The 23,251-nt window shown below is 43.8% G+C and overlaps 1 protein-coding gene across 1 annotated transcript in view; it reads left to right on the plus strand.

The window, feature by feature from the left end:
• The window catches only part of robo3 (roundabout, axon guidance receptor, homolog 3), a gene marked incomplete at its 5' end in the record, with an annotated part of 127,984 nt that overhangs the window by 88,935 nt on the left and 15,798 nt on the right, over positions 1–23,251 (plus strand). Inside the window, 7 exons of the mRNA XM_083665387.1 lie at positions 9,741–9,898; positions 10,527–10,647; positions 10,890–11,028; positions 11,166–11,293; positions 18,399–18,523; positions 20,984–21,155; positions 22,293–22,498. Of these exons, the coding sequence (XP_083521513.1) occupies positions 9,741–9,898; positions 10,527–10,647; positions 10,890–11,028; positions 11,166–11,293; positions 18,399–18,523; positions 20,984–21,155; positions 22,293–22,498 (1,049 nt within the window). The remainder of the gene's footprint in view (positions 1–9,740; positions 9,899–10,526; positions 10,648–10,889; positions 11,029–11,165; positions 11,294–18,398; positions 18,524–20,983; positions 21,156–22,292; positions 22,499–23,251) is intronic.

Here is a 23,251-nt window from a genome sequence, read left to right on the forward strand (position 1 = left end):
CACACACACACACACACACACACACACACACACACACAAACACCCCTAGCTCCTCCCACAGCAATCTCTGTGGGCCTGATAATGAGGGCCATACCTCCAGCGCTGTGTTTGAGGCCCAGGGTCGCGGCCACCACCTCTGCACCATGGCCATTTATTACTCCAATTTGTCGCCCTGACACGTCCGGGTCTGAAAGGACGCTGAGGAGGGCCAGGCACAGGCGTTTATGAGCACTTAAAAAACCCTGAAATGTAGCACCATGACAGCTCACCTCGTCCATCTCTCTCCCCTGGACTATTTTTGTGGCTGTCTGAACCTCTTTATGTCATATAAGGTTGAGTGATGGACGTTATTTCTTTTGAGTCGTGTTATCTGAAGTGGGTTTGCATGAGGTTGTAAGGCTGTAAAATGCAGATTTTCTGTCAGTGGTTGGAAATGGAAAGCTGTTCTCAAAAATTTAGCAGTTTGTACAGTCTAATCTACACACAGGAAAGTACTTTTGATATTTTTTTCAAATAGCAAATATACCTAATCCATGATTTTAGTGATCATGATCTTTTCTAGCATCTTTCATACCTCTTCTATTAAAAAAGGACATATCACCGCATCAGTGCAGCCACCTGCTTTTCATCCATCAGCCGCTGAAGGCCAGCATTTTGGGGACCTGGGTGGGTGGTGTGTGGGAGGGTTGCGGGCTACAGGAGGAGAGGTCTGTGAGGGGTGGGACCCCCAGCTGTTGTGCGCTAGCTGCTAACTGGACTCAGCTGACAGGCTTACCAGGAGACACAGGGTCTAAATGAGTGCCGCGACAAGGACAAACATGCATGCAAACAAAAGAGGGAGAAAAAGGAGGGGAAAGAGGAGAAAATCCATGTGGGTTCTGCAGCTGGGGGGACCAGTGACTGGGCTAGGGGACCCTCCTGGTCTTATTTAACCTCCTCCCTCCCCTCCCTCTCTTATTTCCCTATGGTCCCTAAGGCAATATCTGTCCGGGCCATTCAGTCCTCTGTCCCCTATAGGCCTAGCAGCTTCCATCAACTGCTCTCATTATCCGGAGTGGGCCGTCTTTGATCCCTATCGGCAGTTCGGAGATGATGAAACGTCCAGGGGAGGCCGGGAGGTGTGTGTGTGTGTATGTGTGTGTGTGTGTGTGTGTGTGTGTGTGTGTGTGTGTGTGTGTGTGTGTGTGTGTGTGTGTGTGTGGAGTTGGGGCTCAGGGTTGGGACAGATGTCCAGGCCGCACGTGCCTCTAAGCACCAAACAAGCCCCCCTTCAAACCAGCCGTCCACGAGTCCAGCTCATGCCACCCACCCCCACCACACACACCCATCCTCCATGACAGCTGTGGTCCTAGCAGTATGACAATCTGGGCTGTCTGCGTCCAACACGAATAGCCCCTCCATTATGATGGGTGTGTTATGGATCCTACATTGGCTGGAGAGTGGAGAGGGGTTGTCACAGACAGTGGTTTCCCTGTTTCTGGAGGGGGTATTCAAAGAGAGAAATGTAAGAGGGTTATTTAAAGGTCCAGTATGTAACATTCAAGCTTTCTAAAAGCGTTCTAATGGTTGTAATGACCATGTGTAATCGGTAACGATCAGGGAATGAGATCCCTTGAAAGAAATATTTAATTTATGAATGCTGTTTTGATTCAGAAAAAAGTGCTTTCTAAAATGGATTGTCCTACCTGACACTCGGTTGCATACAAACATGTTGTTACTGCCAGGGGTGATTTTTGCCTTTCTGTCTCTGGTGGCTGCCTCTTTGAATTGTGCACGCATGCAGAAACATGGTGGTCCTCTGTCACTCAGTTGGTAGAGCATGGCGCTAACAACACTTAGGGCGTGGGTTTGATTCCCGCTGGGACCATATATACTGAAAAATGTATGTACTAGTCGCTTTGGATAAAAGCGTCAGCTAAATGGCATATATATTATTATTAGAAACACAACAGCTAATGTCACTGCAAGTCCATTTCGGGGGGCTATATTATTATTAGGGAGGATGTTGATGTTGAGAACTTCAAACTCAATTTTGCCGCGTTGGCCAGAGGTGACAGACAACAAATTTACACCCTGCTCCTTTAAGTGAGATCTCATTTGAGGTGAAGTAATAGTGTTGACACTAAGAAAACACTTGTGATCTCTCACAACTAGTGTGTATACCTCACAATCGAGTAGGAAGTCATGCATACAGATACATACAACTAGTTTAAATTAGTTTAAAACAAATTGGTTGTCCGATTAAACACTAATGATGTTTTCTTATATTTGAGTAGGTAGAATTGAGTCTATTCTCTATCCATGATGGCGTTGAATTGTAGAAAACTCACACAAGTTGTAATGCTAAAGTGCTTAATTCACAATAGTTATATTAACCTTTTCCCTTTTTTATTTTAGTTTTTTTCCAATAAATAAATAAATATATATATTGCTTTAGGTTTATTGATCACCAATTAAGGACCCCCCCCCCCCCCGACACACGACAACCTCTCCATACATCTGGTCAACCCGACAAAATAAACATGTTTCTCCTTGCAAACTGGAAGGCCCATAAATACTTAATTCCTTGATGAAACAATATGTCAGAGTTGACGTTAGGGATATTGGGCCTATTTAATTCAGCGCACATGAGATGGGCGAAGATTGCATATATTGACCTTTTCATTATACGACTGGCCATTTTCCTTGAATGTCAAACACACCATGTCGATAGCATGGGAGAGGCTAGGAGTACATTGTCGCTTTAGGTAAATCTACAGTCGTATCACCCACGTTTGAATTTCAGTCTCCTGTTCTGAGATGGTGGGCTCCTGGGAGCTTGTAAAACGCTGTGCGAGGATATTATATTTGCGGTACTAAATCAGATCAATGCTTGAAGATAAGATGCAGTGATTAGGTTTTGTGTGTGTCGAGATGACCTGTCTGCTATCTGCTTCTGTGTGTGTGTGTGTGTGTGTGTGTACACTTGTGTGTTTGTATGTGTATCTCTGTGTTTTATAGTTTTTGTCTGTGTGGATGTGTGTGTGTGTGTGTGTGTGTGTGTGTATGTATGTGTGTGTGTTTGTGACATATTGCTTCATATCAGCTAAAGATGCGAGCCGACAGATAGACAGATGACCGCCGCAAACCCCCACAACAGGGCCTGAAACAGAGACCCCTCTCTCTCTCTCTTTACCTCTCTCCCCCTCTCTCTCTCTCTTTACCTCTCTCCCCCTCTCTCTCTCTCTTTACCTCTCTCCCCCTCTTCCTCTCTCTGCCAGCCCTGGGACCCATCAATCATTCTCTCTCCGCCATCTGAATGTTTATTCATGAGGGGGTGCTGAGAATTACAGATGCTGTCAGAAGTCGAAAACACACACACAACCCTGAACGTTTGATGATGACGATAAAGAGGGCTTTTAATTAAAAGTGAGACGCTGGCCTGCCCCGAGCATTTACGTCAAATCACGAGCACAAATGATATGGCGGGGTCTCAATATTGAATAGCACTATTGTTGCTGGGCCTTCGCATGACAAATACTGGTGAGGGATTTTTGAATGAAACACGTCTGTTTATACTGTATGTCTGGCTTATTTTCTTTGTTTGTATCAATGTAATGGATATGTCTGTATGACCAATACATTCATTACAGTGAAGCAAACAAAGACATGGTGATGATAGTTAGAATAATAATAGAATAATTTTGTGGTACTAGCATATTTATCATTGCGTTGACAAAGAAGCAGTGTACACTGAGTGACACGGTTTCACAGCTAACTCAAACAGACTGAGGATCGTTGACTCTGTAAAAGATCTCACTTAGAAACAGAAAAGGGTTTTGAGATGAGAAATTGATTTTTGTTAGGCGATAGATGAAATAGGGTTGCCTTCATTAGAGTCTAATTCACAGGAGACGGAGCGTGTGTGTGTGTGCCAGTGTGTGTGTGTGTGTGTATGTGTGTGTGTGTGTGTGTGTGTGTCCTAATTGAAGTGGACCATGCAGGCCCGGCGGTAGGGATTACTCTGGCTTTGTTGAAGGGGCTTCCCCCAAGGGGTGTCAGCTATAGGGGGTCAAAGTTCAAAAGCTTAATCTGCCCCCTCAGGGCCTTTTGGGTAATTGACAGTGCCTAATCAAGTTCTATGGAGCCCCCTTCTCTCAAAGTTGGGTAGTTGGGAAACGGAAGGCAATAGATCGAGGCACCTCAGAGCGAGGGCCTTTGGATCGTGTGTGACAGGTCACTGCAAGCTTTCTTTAACCCTGTAGCACTCAGACCTGGGGTGTAGCGAGCTCAATGTTAACCCCCTTCCATTCCGTATCTGGACATGTGGCTTTTGCCTGAATTGTTTTGCTCTGAGTTACTGAAGGTTACTGAAGGGAGAAGGTCAGGGGTTATGGGTGTTAGGCACAGAACTGGAGGGGCAATGGAAGTTGGGAGCCCCTGAGACTGTGGTCCAGTTATCGGTGGAAAGGTACATAGATTGGGGCACAGGTCAATATAAACAGTCAGTGCACTCATACAAGTAAACACACACACACACACACACACACACACACACACACACACACACACACACACACACACACACACACACACACGGATGAGAAAATGAAACATATCCTCCTTCCTCCCTCAATTGATATTCCCATCTAGCATGACCTTATTTTTAACAAAACATGCTGATATACAGTATGAACACACACACACACACACACACACACACACACACACACACACACACACACACACACACACACACAGAAGAGATGGCATGCTATCTCGACATTTGGAGAAATTAAAATGTCAGCACAGGCAGGCTGAGAGGGCCCCATTGACGTAGATAGGGAGCTGAAGTCCTCATGAGGCAGGTACAGTAATGCATTGGTGGAGATAGGCAGTGCCCTCATAAGTCCCATAAGGATGCTTATGTTTATGTTAATGTCCTAAGGTTTTGTTGGCTTCTCTCCCTCAGTATGAGAGTTGTCATTAATCAGACCAGACTGCGACCCTCCCTGCTGGGGTGACATTGTGGGGACATTAGCAGTGTAATTCAGCCCCTAATGACTAGCACACACCCCCAGGGTGAGTGTACATACACACACACACACACACACACACACACACACACACACACACACACACGCACACATACACATACACACAAACATGCCCAATGTGATGTCACAAGTACACATTCATAAATTTACAAACACCCCCACACACACAGTTTTCATACTCATACATGGGAACACCAAAACATGTAAACACAAAAACACACATGCACATTCGCTAACATGTATTCTGTTACACAGAATGACTGTCCTCAAGGCACCATGAGCAAAGTATATTATGTTGCACTGTACTGCACCCATCCCCACATTCATATCTTCTACTTCCTCTGCATGCAGAATGCAATACTACATCCATTCTTATATAGAGGGCCCAGACGTAAAGACAAGGTTATTTCTGTGTGTTCTACCACAAGGAATCTACATAAGATTGAGCCCCTGAAGAGCTGTGGATTGAGTTAGAGAGGATCCCTTGTTTTGTTATTGCTAGTGATGAGAAGAAAAAAAATGAGTGAATGAAATCGATTGCAATAAAACATGTTTTTTAAAGGGTAACTAGGACATATACCTCCCTATCAAGCCATTTAGGTAAAAAAGAACACTTATCTTTTTCTCTCCCTTGAACTGTTTTTAAGAGAAATAACAGTTGACACCTTTGTCCCTGCTGGAGCAATTAGTCTGTTGTTAATTAGTCTCACTCACACTAAGTGAGAAAAGAGATAAAAACATGAATGTTGTTTTGCTAAGGGAGAGTAATGATAGTTAGAGTTAGTAGGTGTAACCTTTTTGTGTTATAAATTGTGCCATGAACTAGAAGATAGAACGCGTTAGAAACCAAAAATCTGCCTTGGCGAAAATGTATCCGATTTTTTTACAATCTGAATAGATAGACTATGAATAGAGTGCTGTTGGAGTGAATACAGTATATGGATGATGAAGTCCAAAATATAGTTCTGCAATGTCCATACTCAAGGGAAGGAGTTCAGTGTGCACATATTGAGAAAGTCCATGAATTTATATTAATTATAAATATTACTGTAATGTATGCAAGGCGTCTGTCGTCCTTGCTCTTCTTATCCATCAATTAATCATTCCCAAAGCCTTGATGTCCGAATCTCAAATTCACTCATAACTTCAAAGATGAGTTTCGGAAAGATTCTGCAGAAAGTTAACATAAGTAACTGTAGAAGGAAAGGACAACTACATTTTTTTAACTTTTCCATCAACCAACTATGAGGTTGAAATTTATGTGAAAGGGAATTTTGCTGAAGTGGGGATGATATTTGAGAGGGATACAAGGGCCTGGGGTTAGATAGTGATTCCTCTTTCAGTTAAGGTAGCTAGCCCCCCCCCCCCCCCCTTAAATTGCTGGAGTGGCTTAGGCCCGGCTGCTAGCTCGGAGGCAAGCATGGCTTTAGCCTCTTGAGGTAGACCACTCTGTCAAGACCTCATCCACCACTACAAAAGTCAGCCCCACACCTGCAACCCGAGAGGGACTCAAAGAGAGAGGGAGAGAGAAAGAGAGAGCGAGAGAGAAAGAATATGCCTTCAGGTATCGACTATAAGCAGGAGGCTGGAGAGGGATGAGGGGAGGGGGGTTGACTGACCGAAAACAGCTTATAGGCAAATCCACCATGCATTATGAATAGGCAGGTACAGAATTTAGCTGCCAGAGATCAAATTCAAAATGGCCGCTGCTGGTCTAGTGAGCTGGTTATCTCAGTCTTCATTTGAGTGCTAGTCCTGGCTCATACATTGTTGACAAGGACAGTGGAAGGTAACCCCTAAGCTCGTATTCAATGTCCGTTTGACACTTTTCACTCGAAATGGTTATGATTGGGCTTGAATCTGTGGGATCCCTAAAGCTGTGGTTGGGAACCCCTTAATTGAAGAGCTTAACATTTCGAATTGATCCATTCTCAATTTTCTTGCAACTAGCCACTTGGCCTATGGGGGAAATACCAATTCCCCATCCAAACAATTCATTACAAAACGAGAACACAGGATATTGGTGTTTTTAGCAACTCATGTCAACAACAGCCTGGTGTTATATTGGAACTGATCCAAAGGAATGAGCACCTTCTGCTCATAAACTTGATCTTCACATAGCCTATAAACCCAGCACTGGCACTAGCTTAAGGGCATAGACACCAATTGGAAACTGGCAGAGTGAAATAGTGATTGAGCAATTGAATAAATTGGAAAGATACAGAGTAAGCAGCCAGACTGTAATAGAAGTGCGGGTGCAGAAGAATCTGATAAACAGCAATTAAATGGAAATCCAGATAGAGTGAAGGAGAGTGTTGGAGAGTGCAGTGTGTGTGTGTGTGTGTGTGTGTGTGTGTGTGTGTGTGTGTGTGTGTGTGTGTGTGTGTGTGTGTGTACATGCATATTTTGGTGTGAGTTGTTATGTTCTGTGCTAGTGTCTTTGTGTTTATGTGCTCGTGTGTGTGTGTACGTGTGTGTTCACTGCAGCCTGTTCTTCGTGCTGACATACTCTCACAGCTCCTCTAGGCGTGGACACACTGACCCATCCATGGCCCAATGTGCTCCTATATGCTTTTCCTCCAGTTGCCCTAATTCCCCCCACTCTCGACAGAGTGAGAACACACAGCCTAAGAGACTCTGGCGAGCAGAAAAAAACTGCTGTACACGCGGCTGTGGAGACCTATTATCCCAAGCGCCATGCCAAGTATTCCACCTTCACCCCAAGCTGATGGATCTATGGGTTTGGCCCGTGAAAGGTCCAATCTGAGCTCGGAAGGTTTGCCCATGAACATGATTGCCATGATCCAGGGAGCCAGGGCCCCATCCATCAGGACGGTCAATATGACTGTGTGTGGAGGCTGTTTGAGGTGTGATGCAGAGATACCCTACCAGTGTTCCATTCCCTCTGTTATCTGCTTCCTATAGGACCTGCTAGAGAGCGCCACATTCATCCGGTATCCAGGCAACCCTTTCCCTCATGGGATCTGACGGTGGTTCTCGAGGCACTGACCAGCAGCCGCTTTGAACCCTGGGAGACTGTTGACCTTAAGACTCATAAAAACGGCATTGCTGCTCGACCTGCACACACTGTCTGTCCACCCTTTCTGCACTCAGTTTGCCTCTGGCAACTCCAAGGCAATGTTACGCCCTAATGTGGCATTCGTTCCCAAGGTCATTTCAATGATGTACAGCAGTCAAACCACTGTGCTTTTCCCATTCAGTCCACCCCCCCCTCCTCCCCGGAGCAGAAGCGTCTGAACACTCTCTACCCTTTGCGTGCACTGTGCATATACATGGACAGAACAAGATCATTTCGAGGAAGTGATCAGCTGTTTGTGTGCTTCACTAACCCTGTACAGGGGTGTGCATTACCTAAGCAGTGCCTCTGAAACTGGATAGTCAAAGCTATCGCAGAGGCCTACAGTTGTCATTTCCAGTGAATAGGGACGCATTAGTGCTTGTCCCATAGTGAGGGTCTCCCTCATCTCCTTCAGAGAAATGGGGTTACAGAGTGTAACCTTAAGTATGTTTTTGTTTATATATTCAGTGTGTGTGTGTGTGTGTGTGTGTGTGTGTGTGTGTGTGTGTCTGTGTGTGCGTGCTGCATGCGTGCGCACGTGTGTGTAAAGGATGAGGATGAAAACAATGAAAAATGTGATTTAGACGGTGCTCAATGCAGACTTGTAATGATGACTTTCGAAGCATCCCGGTGTCTGCCCTGTACAATCAGCTAGATTCAAGAAAACAAATATAGAAACAAATCCCTTCCATTCTCCAGTGAACCAAGAGGCATATGTATTCTTTCAATATTTAGATGCACCCTATTTAAATACAACACAATATTTTGAGTCCATAACATAAGAACAAGTTCTAAAGATACCATAACCGAGTGTACAATGAATAAAAAACATCAAAAATCCAAATGATTATGTCCAAAAAATATTCACTAAAACAATACGTAGAAACTCCTTCAAAATGCTAACATACAAAGATAAATGCAGCAAAGCATGGCAATAAGTGAAGTGATCTTACTGGCATTCAAGAGAAATCAGGTCATGTGTTCAATCAGCTGCTCTGAAGTAATTGTATTCCACAACAATGAGCAAGTTTAGGGTTTAAGGGTAAAGTTAAGGGTTTCTCCATGCTACTTACATTTTCCCGAACACTTGTCTCAAAGGGATACTCCTTGTTATAGGAGCATCAAAGTTTAATTACACACACACACACACACACACACACACACACACACACACACACACACACTTACCACTCTGTACTTCAGCTCTTCGGAGGTGAGATTCAAGAAACAAAGTCCTGAGTAGCCACAATATTTGAGTCCGGTATTTATTATTGTATTATTGTATTATTGTACTTATCCACCTTTCTGTCGGCAAGATGTGTCTGTCCCTTTATTGTCGCTCTCCCCCACCACTCCCTCCGAAATCACCGCTATCCATATGGTAATCATACGCCGTTTCTCAGAACAATGGCTATAGAACTTTAGAGGTGTGGTGTGGTAATACAGGGAGTAAATGTAATCACAGTATTCACACAAGTTGTATCAGTCATATGAAAGTGTATATCCTTCAAACAGTTTTCTCAATGTATTTTCCATAACAGATACATAACTCCAGCTACCATGTGTAGTATATATCTAACTACCTCTCTCTTGCTCTCCTCCCCTCCCATCCTCTCTACCTTCAGTCTTGAGGGATGACTTCAGACAAACTCCTAGTGATGTTGTGGTGGCTGCGGGAGAACCGGCAGTCATGGAGTGTATCCCCCCCAGGGGCCACCCGGAGCCCACCATCTCCTGGAAGAGGAACAACGCCCGCGTCAACGACCGCGACGAGAGGATCACTGTGAGTTTTCTCTCTATACCTCAGATAGTGATGATAATAATAACAGTGGATTGGGTTTATATACAGTAAACTTTTCCAGGCGCTCAAAGTGCGGATATTAATTCATTTGTCTGCTCGTTATCCCGTCTGTCTATGACAACATTAGGCATCTGTCGACAGATCGGTGACTTTATTGCGAATGATGTGATTGCCATTGATTTTGGATTATTGACAATAGTGGAACTGAGTAATCAAAAGTCAATGCAATTCCATCATTGTCACTAATCAAGTGATTGCAGTGGTGCAATTGCATTGATTGTCAGAGAGAGGGAAACATTTAGAAGAGGTGCAGAAGAGAGAAAGATACATGTTTAAGGGGGGATGAGTGATGTATAGAGGAAAATAAACTGAGAGAGAGGGAAAGACAGAGAGAGAGCTTCCAATGTCTACGGTTGTTATTTATTCGATATTCAGCATGGTTGAGTTAATAGGCTTTGGGACACATGACAAAAACACTATCACCCAGTGATTTTAGGGGACACTTGCGGCTTAGTTGTTGACTAAGGTCTTGTTATTAATTTTTTTCTCTTTTCATTCTCTCTTCTCTCCCCTGTCCCTCTCCTCTCACTCTTTTTTCCCTTTTCAACAGATCCGAGGGGGTAAGCTCATGATCTCGAACACAAGGAAGAGCGACGCAGGCATGTATGTGTGTGTGGGCACCAATATGGTGGGCGAGAAGGACAGCGACCCTGCAGAACTGGTGGTGTTTGGTGAGTGGCTGCCCTTGGCCTACTGCCTTGTCTCACTCTCTGTCTGCCTACCCTTACTTTTCCTGGTTCTTTTTTCCTTGACCTCTCTTGACTTTGTTCTCGCTTCATCTGAGTAATTGTAATGGTTTTGATTACAATTTGATGACCTCCCTCTCTCTCCCTCAATCCCTCCCTATCTCACCCAATATGGAGCAATACAGTACAACAGAAATGACTAATACTGTCACCTATCTCTCTCTAAGAACGGCCTGTGTTTACCAAGAGACCGGTTAACCAGGTGGTTCTGGCTGACGACACAGTAGACTTTATGTGTGAGGCCCACGGAGACCCCACCCCCACTGTCCGCTGGAGGAGAGAGGAGGGAGAGCTGCCCCGTGGGAGGTATGGAGAGTTGGAGACACACACACACACGCACACACACACACGTACACACACACACACACACACACACACACACACACACACACACACACACACACACACACACAGCTCACCGTGGTGTGTTGCGTCTTTTGCAGGTCAGAGATCCGTAGTGATAATACCCTGCGTCTGACCCAAGTACGGGCAGAGGACGAGGGCACCTACACCTGCGTTTCTGAGAATAGCGTGGGCAAGGCTGAGGCAGCGGGCACACTACAGGTCCACGGTAAGGCACACACACACACATGCACGCACGCACGCACACATACATACAGATACAGGTACCCTCTCTCCAGGGTATGACTTTGAGCACATGGTTGGACACCCAAGTGAGAATATTAAGAGAAAAACTGAAAGCTTTATTGAAATTCGAACCTAGACTCTTTTTCTGCATCTTTGAGAGAATAACTCAAAAATTATTAATGATCTGTATAAAAAGCGCTGAACTTTGCCAACTTATGTGAACCTGAAAGACATAATAAACAGAGTTCTATTGTTCAGTTTCAGCTATTCTGTATTTGACACCATAAAACATGATGTTTGTCTTACATGGGGTGTACCATCCACCCTTTTTGACATGGGGGTACCATCCACCCACTGAAGCGTGTGCGCATACACACACACATACACACACGCACGCGCACGCGCACGCACACGCACACGCACACACACACACAGTCCTAATAGGAGCTTATGGCAAAGTGTGGAGATTATTGTGTGTGACAACTGTTGGTTAGGTGATTCAGTTTGGAGAGTGCAGCTGGGGCTCTGGTAGTGCTCAACTCCGACTTAACCTGAATACACCCTTGGGAGTCCACCAGAGGGTCTTCTGTTTAAACACATCTCTGCCAGTCAGAGCTCCTCCTCTCACCTTCTCCTTTCCATGTACACATTCATCCCTACATTATTGACCTAGCCATAATATCATAATACAAATCATGATACTGTACCTAACTATACCAGTGTTGAGGACATTTTTATTTCAATTTAGTCAATTCTGGAGATTATTTGAGAATTGAATTCAAGTATGAAAAATTTCATTCATTTTTTGGTGAGCATTCAGTTCTTGAATTGATTGAAATGGAATTGACACCAATTCTACATAATACCTAACCATGATACAGCAGAAATGACTAATACTGTCACCTATCTCTCTCTAAGAGCGGCCTGTGTTTACCAAGCGACCGGTGAACCAGGTGGTTACAGTAGGGACTTTGTTAATCATTACATCCTTCTCAAGTCTCAACCCCAAACAATCTCATTTTCATTCATCTCTTTTTTCTCGGCTACATTTTCCTCCCATCCCTCCATTCCAGTGGGCCCATTCAGTAAGTAACCCATTTCATCTCATCCCTATGCATGTTTTGTGTGTGGCGGTGTGTGTGTGTATGCGTGTTTGAAGGGTTGGGTGTGTGAGTGTGTATTTGGGAAGAGAACATGTATTGATCTGATTGCTTATGATTGGATTACGTCCATGCGGTTGCTATATTGGACGTGATCCCCTACCACTCTCCTATGATTCACTCTCCTGTGATTGGCGTACAAAAGGGCAAAAGTCAATATGAATTAAGTGTCAACCCTTTGCAACTCAGTCAAAGTATATACATGCTATCAGGTATAGATGTGACTCAAGACTGCAATCCAATCACATCAGAGTTCATCTATAAAGTGGTCACATACTGTACTGTACAGCTCTAACCTTAGTAAGCAAAGTACAGATACACAGCAACAGCCCCTGACCATTAACATTGAAACACACTATGGTTCATTGGATCAAATTGGCTCATGATACTGACAAACCTTTATACACTTACAGCCACTGACACGTGCACCATTAACATTGAAATACACTAAGATTTATTGGATGAAATAGGCTTGTCATTTGGCTATACTGTCATGTCCTTGACTGTCAACGTAATTTACAATGGATAAATCTATCTGCAATAAAACAGGGCTGACCACAGGTATTTAAACCCACATTGGGAAATGACCCAAGGCAGCTAGCATGATGATATGGTGACTGGAAGGAGGGGTGGACGAGGGATGAGGTTGATCAATACAGCCCAGGAGGAGAGATGACAGCCAGGCTGGAGATTGTGCCATCAGGGCCAACTGCAGCACCAGCCACAGTAAATTGGATAGCTCCCAAACCTTCTGTACACTTGAGGTAGAAGTAGCCCTCAATTACAGATCTAGGATCAGATAACACTCCAATCGGAACCTTACCTATTAGATGGATGGAAATATCTGATCCTGAGACAGCGGTTGAAGGCAACTTCTAATCTAGAGCATCCGTTTCTATGCAACCTGGTAGGGCATATAGGACTTGGCTTTGAGTGTTTAGAGTGTGACCCAACTTGCAGCCATTTCAGACAGAGTCCCTCGTAAATTGCATAATGTAAACATTCAGAGGCCATTTTCTCTTTTTAGAATCCCACCTTCACCAGACCGCCACTTAGTCAACAGCATGTGGCTAACTTTAGACGTCGCTGAAAGTCCACTAACCCAAAGCTGTTTGGCGTAAATCAGCGACTTTCATATTAACTTAATTTAGTTGTTGAAAGCCTACATGTGCTACTGTGAATGAAAATTCTGGCTACATTTTTAACATCAGCCAAGAATAACTAACCAAAAAAGCCCTTTTCTAGCAACATAGAGGCCTTTTCTGTCTCTCATAAAAAGAAAAAGCCAGAACTATGAAATGAGATTTTTTGAAAATATTGCTCATTTTCCTCAGATGGTGCCTATTGTTGAATGCAGGCTTTTACTTGTGTCTTGGAAGGGCAACATCGAGAGAGTAGTAATTGTATACAGGTCCTGGTTGAATAGAAGTTCAGTCAGCTTTCTTGCAATGCTACAATAAAATTTAAAGAAAAAACAAGTGGAAATGGTGTGTTGCGAGAAAGCAATTTGTGGAACACAGACAACCGAAGGTGTGTGTGTGTGTGTGTTGGCTGGGTATGTATGCGTGTGTGTGTTGGGAGTGTAGAAGTGGATGGTAGAGGGTGGTGGTGAGAGCTTGTCCAAGACAGATGATGCCAGTAGAAAAGCAAAGTCATGCTATAATCCCAGCATGGCATTTTCTAAACTGCCCTCTGTATTAGCATGTGGAAAGGCAAGGACAGTAGAGCTGAAATAAGGCTGTGTAGCACTGATTTAGTGACAGCAGATTAGCCATAGCAGATACAGGCACAGAGGCAGTGTATATAAGCCCATTAGAGAGGAAAGAGGGTTGAGAGAGAAGAAAGGAATAGAGTTGAGAGAGAAAAGAGACCATGCTACAGTGTCTGAATCTTTTAACAAAGGTTACTAATGAAAACAGTTTATGTTATTATTATATCAGTAAATAAACATTAACAATGAATCTGTTCAATTAACTGTAGGTGAGATATTTTTGGGCTGTTTAGCAAAACCATTACATTTTTTGTATGCAATATTAAAAGCATTTGGGTGCTTTTTAATTGCAAGAATGTCTACTCAAGCGTATGTGTGTGAGGCTGTTGTCTGCGTCACCGTGTGACAGCTGCCTGTAACTCTCAATGCCTCAGGAGTCACTATCTGAGGGGGCTGCTGTGCTTTGTTACTTACTATGTGCATGCGTGCATGCGTATTTGTGTGAATGTGAGACCGAGAGTGTTTGAGAGTGTGTATGTGTGTGCCTCCCTTGTCTCTGAGTATAGTTTAGATCCTCTGTTGTAAGCACTTTGTCTGCTGCTGTTTGATTTAGGGCGATGCTGTGTTCCATAGAACTTCAGCCCTGCAACAAACTGCACTCTGATCTCTCTTTCCGTAAGCACAGTATGTGGGGGGCCAAGCCAGTCGAAAAGTGCTATTTACACACACATACACACACACACACAGACACACAAAGACCACCCAACAGGTGATAAATGTCCATAATGAGACACAGACTTGTGAGACACTCACTAGTACATAGACAAGCATACACAGCTGCTGTATGTCCACACTCAGGGGACAGGACACACACATAAATTGATACACACTTGCACGCGTACACGCACACACACACACACACACTCATAGACACACACCTCTTCACAGCTGCTTTACTTCACGCTCTGACCACCACCTTCCTTCCTAGCATGCTTCTCTTTCTAATCTTATCACTAAGAATGGACTTAACCAACTCCCATAGTCTATTTTTGCCTCTCCTTTTGCATGTTTCCTTCATTACATGTGTCCGGACTCACAATAAAAGGCACACTTAAGAAGATAACTCCTTCCAAAAGTTAGACATGTTCACACCTCAAACAATGTCTAATATGGAGATACTCGTCCATGTTACATGCGATCTGTTGTGTATATGACTCCTTAAAAATAAATGGGAAAGATAGGCACCATTTAACTTTATAATTAATTAGTTAATAATTTAACTTTAAATGGCAAATTACTGTGAAAAGCCAGTCAACATAGCCACATAACATTGAGCCTGAGTAGACTAAATAATAAAGAGTAAAGCTTCTCAAAATGTCTGGCAGAAGTCACTTTTTCCCCTGACACATCTGATTTGTTTGTTCAATTCAGGCAGTGTTATCTATATTTTAGTTACATTACTATGCGCTTCCCATGTGTTCTCCCATGTGAGAATGCTAACGCTTCCCTCTACCTCTAAAGCTTAGCGCTGTAGCGCACCTATTACAGCTAATTATTTATTGTAGCCCGAGGCAATGTGCTGGCGTGCCTTTTTCAAATCAAGCAATTGCTATTCTCATGATTGGGCTTTTCTTGGTAAAAAGGCTAAAAAAAAAAATAGTCGCTTGTCAAACATGGTCAGGGCATGTTTTCTCATTGTCAGTATGTCATCAAACTGACTGTCTCACCTTGTGTTTTGATAGTGTGTCTCTGTGTGCGATGTGTGTGTGTGTGTGTGTATACAGTATCTGTATCTCTGTGTATAAGCCCAGGGTGAGATTGCATAAGATGTGAGTATTACACTGCATTTCTTCAATATTTCAGGCCTTGCATCAGCCGTGAGAATGGGATTCAATCAATAGGCTTGTGCCCTGGAGATACAGTAGCTATAGAAAATGGAGAGGGGAGAACATACGGATCATTGTGTTCGCCTGTACCTCTATTAGGTGGTTCTTCTGCCCCACAGCCCAAATTGTACACACAGGGGATGTGTTTCAGGTTTGACCTTTGGGGTCGGTGGGTGGTGGCCCATTTGACCCCAGGACATGACCCCACCGGTGACCTTTGCCCAGGCTTTTTGAAATGATTTTTTTTTGCAATGATTTATACGATAGTTGCCCTGCCGACCACATCCCACTGTGCAAAGAGCAATGGAGGCAGGAAGAAGGGATAGCTTTGTCAGTGGGGTGTTGATGGGGGAGGGTAAGGCACATGATACACACTAAAGGTGGAATCCCTGTTTGTGTGTGTGTGTGTGTGTGTGAGAGAGAGAGAGAGAGATTGAGAGCAAGACAAAACTCACTTTTACAAACATCATGGTTCATTCATTCAAAATTAAACAAACCCCACAAAGCAACTCTACCCACCAAGAAGAAATCAAATCAAAATCAAATCAAAATGTTATGGTCATTTACACAATATACAGGATACCGTGTAATGAAATGCTTTAAGGTAAGCAACTCCTCAACAGCGCAACAATAAAACAATATCAATATAAATTTGCAGTGCAATGTCATAATAAAAATAATACATCTTTCAGTGTAATTGCTCTGGGTTGATAATGACTGGTGAGGTTAGGCTGCTTTAAAATGTACCCTATTGGTTTGATGAATTGAGAGAAAATTAGAGTAGAATTAAAGAGGAGACAACCCAACTGCAGTACTAATACCTAGTGTCAGACATGACTCTCTCTCTCTGAAACCCCAGTCTCTCTCTTACTCTCTCTCTTTCTGTTCTTCTAGCTCTCTTCCACTCGCTCCTCTTTCTCCCTGTCTTCTTTTCTCTTTTCATTCTTTCTGTCTGTCTCATCCCCCCCCCTTTCTCCTTTCAGTTCTAATAGAGAGTGAAAGTGAAATAAGAGAGAGGGGATCAGGCAGGGAGATGAGAAATCAATTAGGCACCACAAGGGCAAAGGTGACGTCATTACACATTCAGTCCCCCCTGTGGAAAAGGCCCAATAACCCGGTGTGGGATCAATAGCAATCAAGAGGTGTGTGTGTGTGTGTGTGTGTGTGTGTGTGTGTGTGTGTGTGTGTGTGTGTGTGTGTGTGTGTGTGTGTGTGTGTGTGTGTGTGTGTGCGTGCACGTGTGTGTGTGATAGGGAGCAGACCTGTCAGGGAACAGAGAGATTGAGGTTGTAGTGGGGTTTCTTTTTTCGCTCCTTTCATCCTCCTTCAATGACATCACACTACTTGGACTTCGATCAAAAGAGTGATCCCCAAACCTCTAGATTTGTGTCCTAGTTTAGGGGTGCATAAGTGGGAAGGGTAGCCCCTCTGTTTTTCCCTCCTAGACCAAAGCCAATGAGAGGGATTAGGCTTGCATTGCCATTAAAATCTAGAGGAGCTAGCTCCATTGATCACGCTCAAGCAAGGGCACAGAGGCCAATGATAATCTAACTCGCCAGGGCTAACTACCTGGTAGCTATGCTAGATCACGTACTTGTGAAGAGTCTCACAAAAAACAATAGAAAATGTATTGGATGCAGTAGCAGTGCTTGTATTAGCATCGCATCACTCAAGTTCTTGTCTGACACTGCACCCAACAGGGCTTTTTTTTGTGAAACTCTCTTTAAAGTCTTCAGTGCATGGCATGGATCTGCCTTTATGGAATTTCTCAATGAAGACATGTCAAAACCCACGCTTACAAAGTATACTGTCTCATCTCTGTTTTTTGTCTGCCCTGACCGCTTCAAAACCAACCACCTGCAATCAACTGCATGCTCTTGTCCTAGCTATGTAGGTTTAATGCTTTGTTAGTGTTAAACATTGTCAAAACAACATTGAACAATTGCCATAGAGAGAATAAGCATAGCTGTTTAGCCTCCTTTTTGAGATTGACCCTTAACTCATGTGAACAGGTATAACATGGGTTTGAATGACTTTGGCTTATTTGGTGGTATAGGTGTCACTGTAGTCTGTGTATTACGCACTCTAAACAGAGGTGTGTGTTTCATGCAGTAGTGTTAGTGTGATGGAGAAGGATAAGGTTGGTGTACCAATGGGCCTCTAAGCCTGCTATGTGTGTACAGTGTCAGTAGCGATGACAGGTTTGTGGACACACACCCAAACAAGCACACACACACACACACAGTTTTGACAAACTGACACACATGCAAACATGTTCATGTTCATGTTCTCTCTCTCTGTCTCTCTCTCTCTCTCTCTCTCTCTCTGTAGTGCCCCCTCAGATTGTAGTTCGACCCCGGGACCAGATCACAGCCCAGGGACGCACCGTAACCTTCCTCTGTGGCACCAAGGGTAACCCACCACCAGCTGTATTCTGGCAGAGAGAAGGCAGCCAGGTAAGAATTTCACCATGAAAATGTGTCGGGTTATATAGGAGAATACTCCAATATGACCAACCCACTATAGAAACTGCAGTGAGCATGGTGCCGGCACAAAATGGTTACAGGTGGGTAATACAGTGTTACAACGGCCACGATAAAGCTCCCTACGAAAGATGCTACAGTATACAGTATATACAATCTTTTATTATCACCAAAATATGCTTAAAATGGTTCTGGAAAACAACTATGCCGCCACAAACTTCCAAGCTTATCCTAACGAGAGCCTGTATCTTTTCTATCTGTCATGTTCTTGGCTCTGTTAGCATAACATGTTGCTATCAGGCTCTGCTTTCTCTCTGTTGAGCTTGGCGCCTGGGTGAGTCATACAAATTAACACACACTGAATACAATGCTGGATAAACAGAGTGTACCCAGCTCTGAAAAGAACACAGACACACAGACACACAGACACACAGACACACAGACACACAGACACACAGACACTCAGACACACAGACACTCAGACACACAGACACTCAGACACACAGACACACAGACACTCAGACACACAGACACACAGACACACAGACACACAGACACACAGACACACAGACACACAGACACACAGACACACAGACACTCAGACACACAGACACACAGACACACAGACACACAGACACACAGACACACACACACGGTGAGGTGGTGAAATCTTGAGTCAGTCTAATGGTTGACTGCAATCCCGGAGATATATTTCTCATTTGAGAGGAAATCTCACCAGCAGTATGTGGGCTCCTTAGGCAGGATAAAATAAATAATGCTGTGTATTTATGCGTCTCACTCTTTATGGGAGCTGATCACATACTTGTGTATGTGTTGAGTGTGCACAGTACTGTATATGGGTGTATTTAACAGTTCCTGGTGTGTATGTGTATGTGCGGGTGCATGTGCATGTGCATGTGCACGCGTGTCAGTGTCAGAATCCAGAGGGCTCTGATAAGAATCTCAACCTGATGGTACATGCTGAAAGGCATTATGGGAGTGCGTGGGAGCCTGTAGCACTGATGAAGGAGAAGGAGTGGGGTCGAGTGAAGACAGAGAAAGAGAGGAAAAGGAAAAGATGAAGACAGGGCAAAGGAATGGGACAAAGAAAGGAAAAGAAACGGAGGGATAGTGAATACAAGTGGGAAAGGAGATGAAGGCAGAAGAAGAGAGCATGGGATAAGGTGGGAGTAGGAGGTGTGGAGAGACACCCACACAGGAGACGAGGCGAGAGAGAGAGAGAGAGAGAGAGAGAGGTGGTGAGGACAGAGAGAGTGTGTGTGACTTAACGAGAGAGAGAGAGAGAGAAGCACCCCTTTGTACCCCTGCCAGGGCTATGTTAGATAACACTAAACTGCCTTGCTCTAAATAGCTCAATACCCGGGGAGAGACAGAGAAATGTGGTCTCTCTCTGGTTTAAGTGTCTTTAGGGATAGAAACAATGCTTCCCTCTGCCTCTTCCCTCTATCCCTCTCCCTTCTTTCTATAGGACATCAAGGGGTACTAGGGAAAGGTGTAGTGTATTATATTCCTCAGGTCATGAACCAGTGCACATATCCACTCTCAGCTCACCGACACACACACACTCACACAAAATCTCTCAGTGTCTGATGGCCATGCAGCTCTGTGTTTTAGTATGGGGATTATCCCTTGGCCCCTAACCCTGGACCATGGGCCCTCCACAGACTAGCATTAAGCCTCTTATAGATGGCCAAGTCAAAAAGCACTGCACCCCTGTAACCCCCTTAAATACACACACACCACCTGTGATGGTCCTTAGACACCCTCACAGGCATACATGTTCACACACACACACACGCACAAACATAAACACGAACACACACATATATACACACACACACACACACACACACACGCACAAACACAAACACGAACACACACATATATACACACACACACACACACACACACACACACAGAGAGGGAGAGAGAGAGAGAGTCCATTCAACACACAAAGTAGCAGCTGTTATTGTAGCAGCAGCAGTTTAGAGGAAGACCCCCCATGATCCTCCCATCCATCTTCCACTCTATCTCTCTTCTCCTCTATTCTACACCATTTTTTCCTACAACAATTATGTTATAACTAAAGCTTGGAGTCTGTCCTGATCACACCAGGAAAAATGTTGGGTCTTATGTAGGAGTGTGACATGTCCTCATTGCTTTTCCATGACAACTTGAAAGTGATTATACTGTAAGCTTATTTTTAACTATAGAAAGACATCTACAAAAGATATACTTTATTCATCCACTATTTGAGGACAATAGAAGTTCAATATAAAGTGTTTCTTTGATATTATTCTCACTAGTTACAGTTGTTTTTGGTCTGATATGTGCCATTTGAGAGCCCAAAAATGAATTTCTTTGACTACAAGCTGACATGGTGTTGTGTTGTGTTGTTTTCTTCTACCCCAGATTTTGCTGTTCCCTATCCAGGAGCCTGCCCAGTCAGGCCGTTTCTCAGTGTCCTTGAGTGGGGAGTTGACCATCACAGACATCCACAGTGAAGACTCAGGCTATTACATCTGTCAGGCTATCAGTGTGGCTGGGAGCATCCTCACCAAGGCTCTGCTGGAGGTGGAGAGTGGTGAGTATGGGAGGGAGAGGATCACACACACACACACACACACACACACACACACACACACACACACACACACACACACACACACACACACACACATTCTACATTGCAGGCAGAGCAAAGAAAAAAATATGGGTTAGGGTTAACTCTAACTTAGGGTTAACTCTAACCCTAACCCCACCTTACTGTGTGTGTGTGTGTGTGTGTGTGTGTGTGTGTGTGTGTGTGTGTGTGTGTGTGTGTGTGTGTGTGTGTTAATCTGCATGTTAACCTGCAGAGACAAAATCTAGCTTTAGTTCCCTGGAGTTGACTGATTACCCCCTACTGCTCGCTATCACAGACACAATCAGCTCCAATTAAACTACATCTCAAACCCATACTCAGCACATTGTACAAAACCCATGTTCACTCACTGCACTTGAATATTTTCATTCAACATCTCATGTCTAGAGGGAGAAAGCAAATGCGGGAGCAATACAACTAGCTGCCATTACAATAACACATGTAGTGAAAGGATCACATGAAAAATGTGCATTAACTTTGTATCAGTGAAGCAGCACAATGAAGTGTAACTAATAAATACCAAGTTTGGGTGTTTTATTCTCTGTCAAATTGTCTGGAGAGCAATAGAGCTAAGCTAGATTGCCTCACGCGTGGGAGAGAGCGAGAGACAGAGAAATCTATGGCATTGATTTGATGTGAAATGGGGCAAGAACAGGGATTTGTGGACTTGCTGAGTGCATCGTTCTTTTACAACTATATTTACACTGCTGGGCATGTCGTTATCATTCTGCAGAAAATGGCATGTCCCAATAGAGAGGTTGACTTCACTGTATGATACCATGGTTAGGATTCAGTAACGACAAATGGATTTGACTACAAGCAGGTCTGGCTTGCAAAGTAGGAGATAGTATAAGGATATTCATACATTAATTGAATAGATAGATTGTTAAATAGATGTTAGTTGTTTGAAGTCAAGAGATCTTTTGAAATATTTTTTGATATGTACAGTAAGCCTACTATACAGTAAACATATAGTGGTGGTGGTTGGATACAGCAGATTTGATACCTTTAATAGAATACCCTCGTCCTCATTCGATCTCAATCTTAAACTCTCTTTTCCTCTCACTCCCTCTCTAGCACCCTCTGACCGAGTCCCGCCCATCATTCGCCAAGGTCCAGCCAATCAAACCCTGGCCCCGGGATCCACAGCCCAATTGCAATGCTACGTGATGGGCAACCCTCTGCCCAGTGTTCAATGGGAGAAGGATGGGCAAAGGATCCTGGGAAACGATGAGCGCATCAGCTTAATGGAAAATGGCACTTTCCAAATCACAAACCTCCAGGTACGTGAGGAAAAAGAGCTTTGCAAGCTATTGTTTTTCCTCTGAAAATGTAATTGCCATCAGGATATTAGCATACAAACTCAAAAACATCATATCTGTTGAGGCATTTCAGCTTTTATAGTAAATTCTCCAAGCTAATTCTCCCAGGCGACTGACACCGTACACAATTACGCCTGTGTGATATTGCTATAGCAATTCACTTCTCAACTATAATGTTATTTACTTCAGCGTAAATCACTGTATGGTTATGCCTACCATATGACAATTAGAAGACATTGCATTTTCCAAATACCTCATCATTGCAATCTTCCTGATATACAGCCCATGACACATAACTCTACAATTTAATTGAGAGACATATATTAATATTTAAGCACTGGGAGTTTTAATTGCTTACACTTGACTCACGATCCACTGTCGAGCTTGGGGAACATAAGAACGTTGAGTAGTGATGTATAATCGTCATGCTAATGAGCGAGTGTTGTCATCAACGGTCATTAGCTCTAGCGTGCGCAGTACTAATGAAATCTATTCTACTCTGAAGCCCATTGGGGTACAGGCAGCACCTGAGGTCAATGGAGCTTTGGCGAGCCCAGTGCTGACATGTTGCGGACCCGCAATGATTAACGATTGCTGTGACTTTAATTAAATCCTCACCGTACTATTGAAAGAGAGAGAGAGAGAATCATGTCTGCACCCTTGTAGAACTTAAGGACCCACTACAGTTGTACCTCTACAACAGGGGAGGCTGGT

Source organism: Argentina silus (genome assembly GCF_951799395.1).
Source record: "Argentina silus genome assembly, chromosome: 2".
Lineage (NCBI taxonomy): Eukaryota > Metazoa > Chordata > Actinopteri > Argentiniformes > Argentinidae > Argentina > Argentina silus.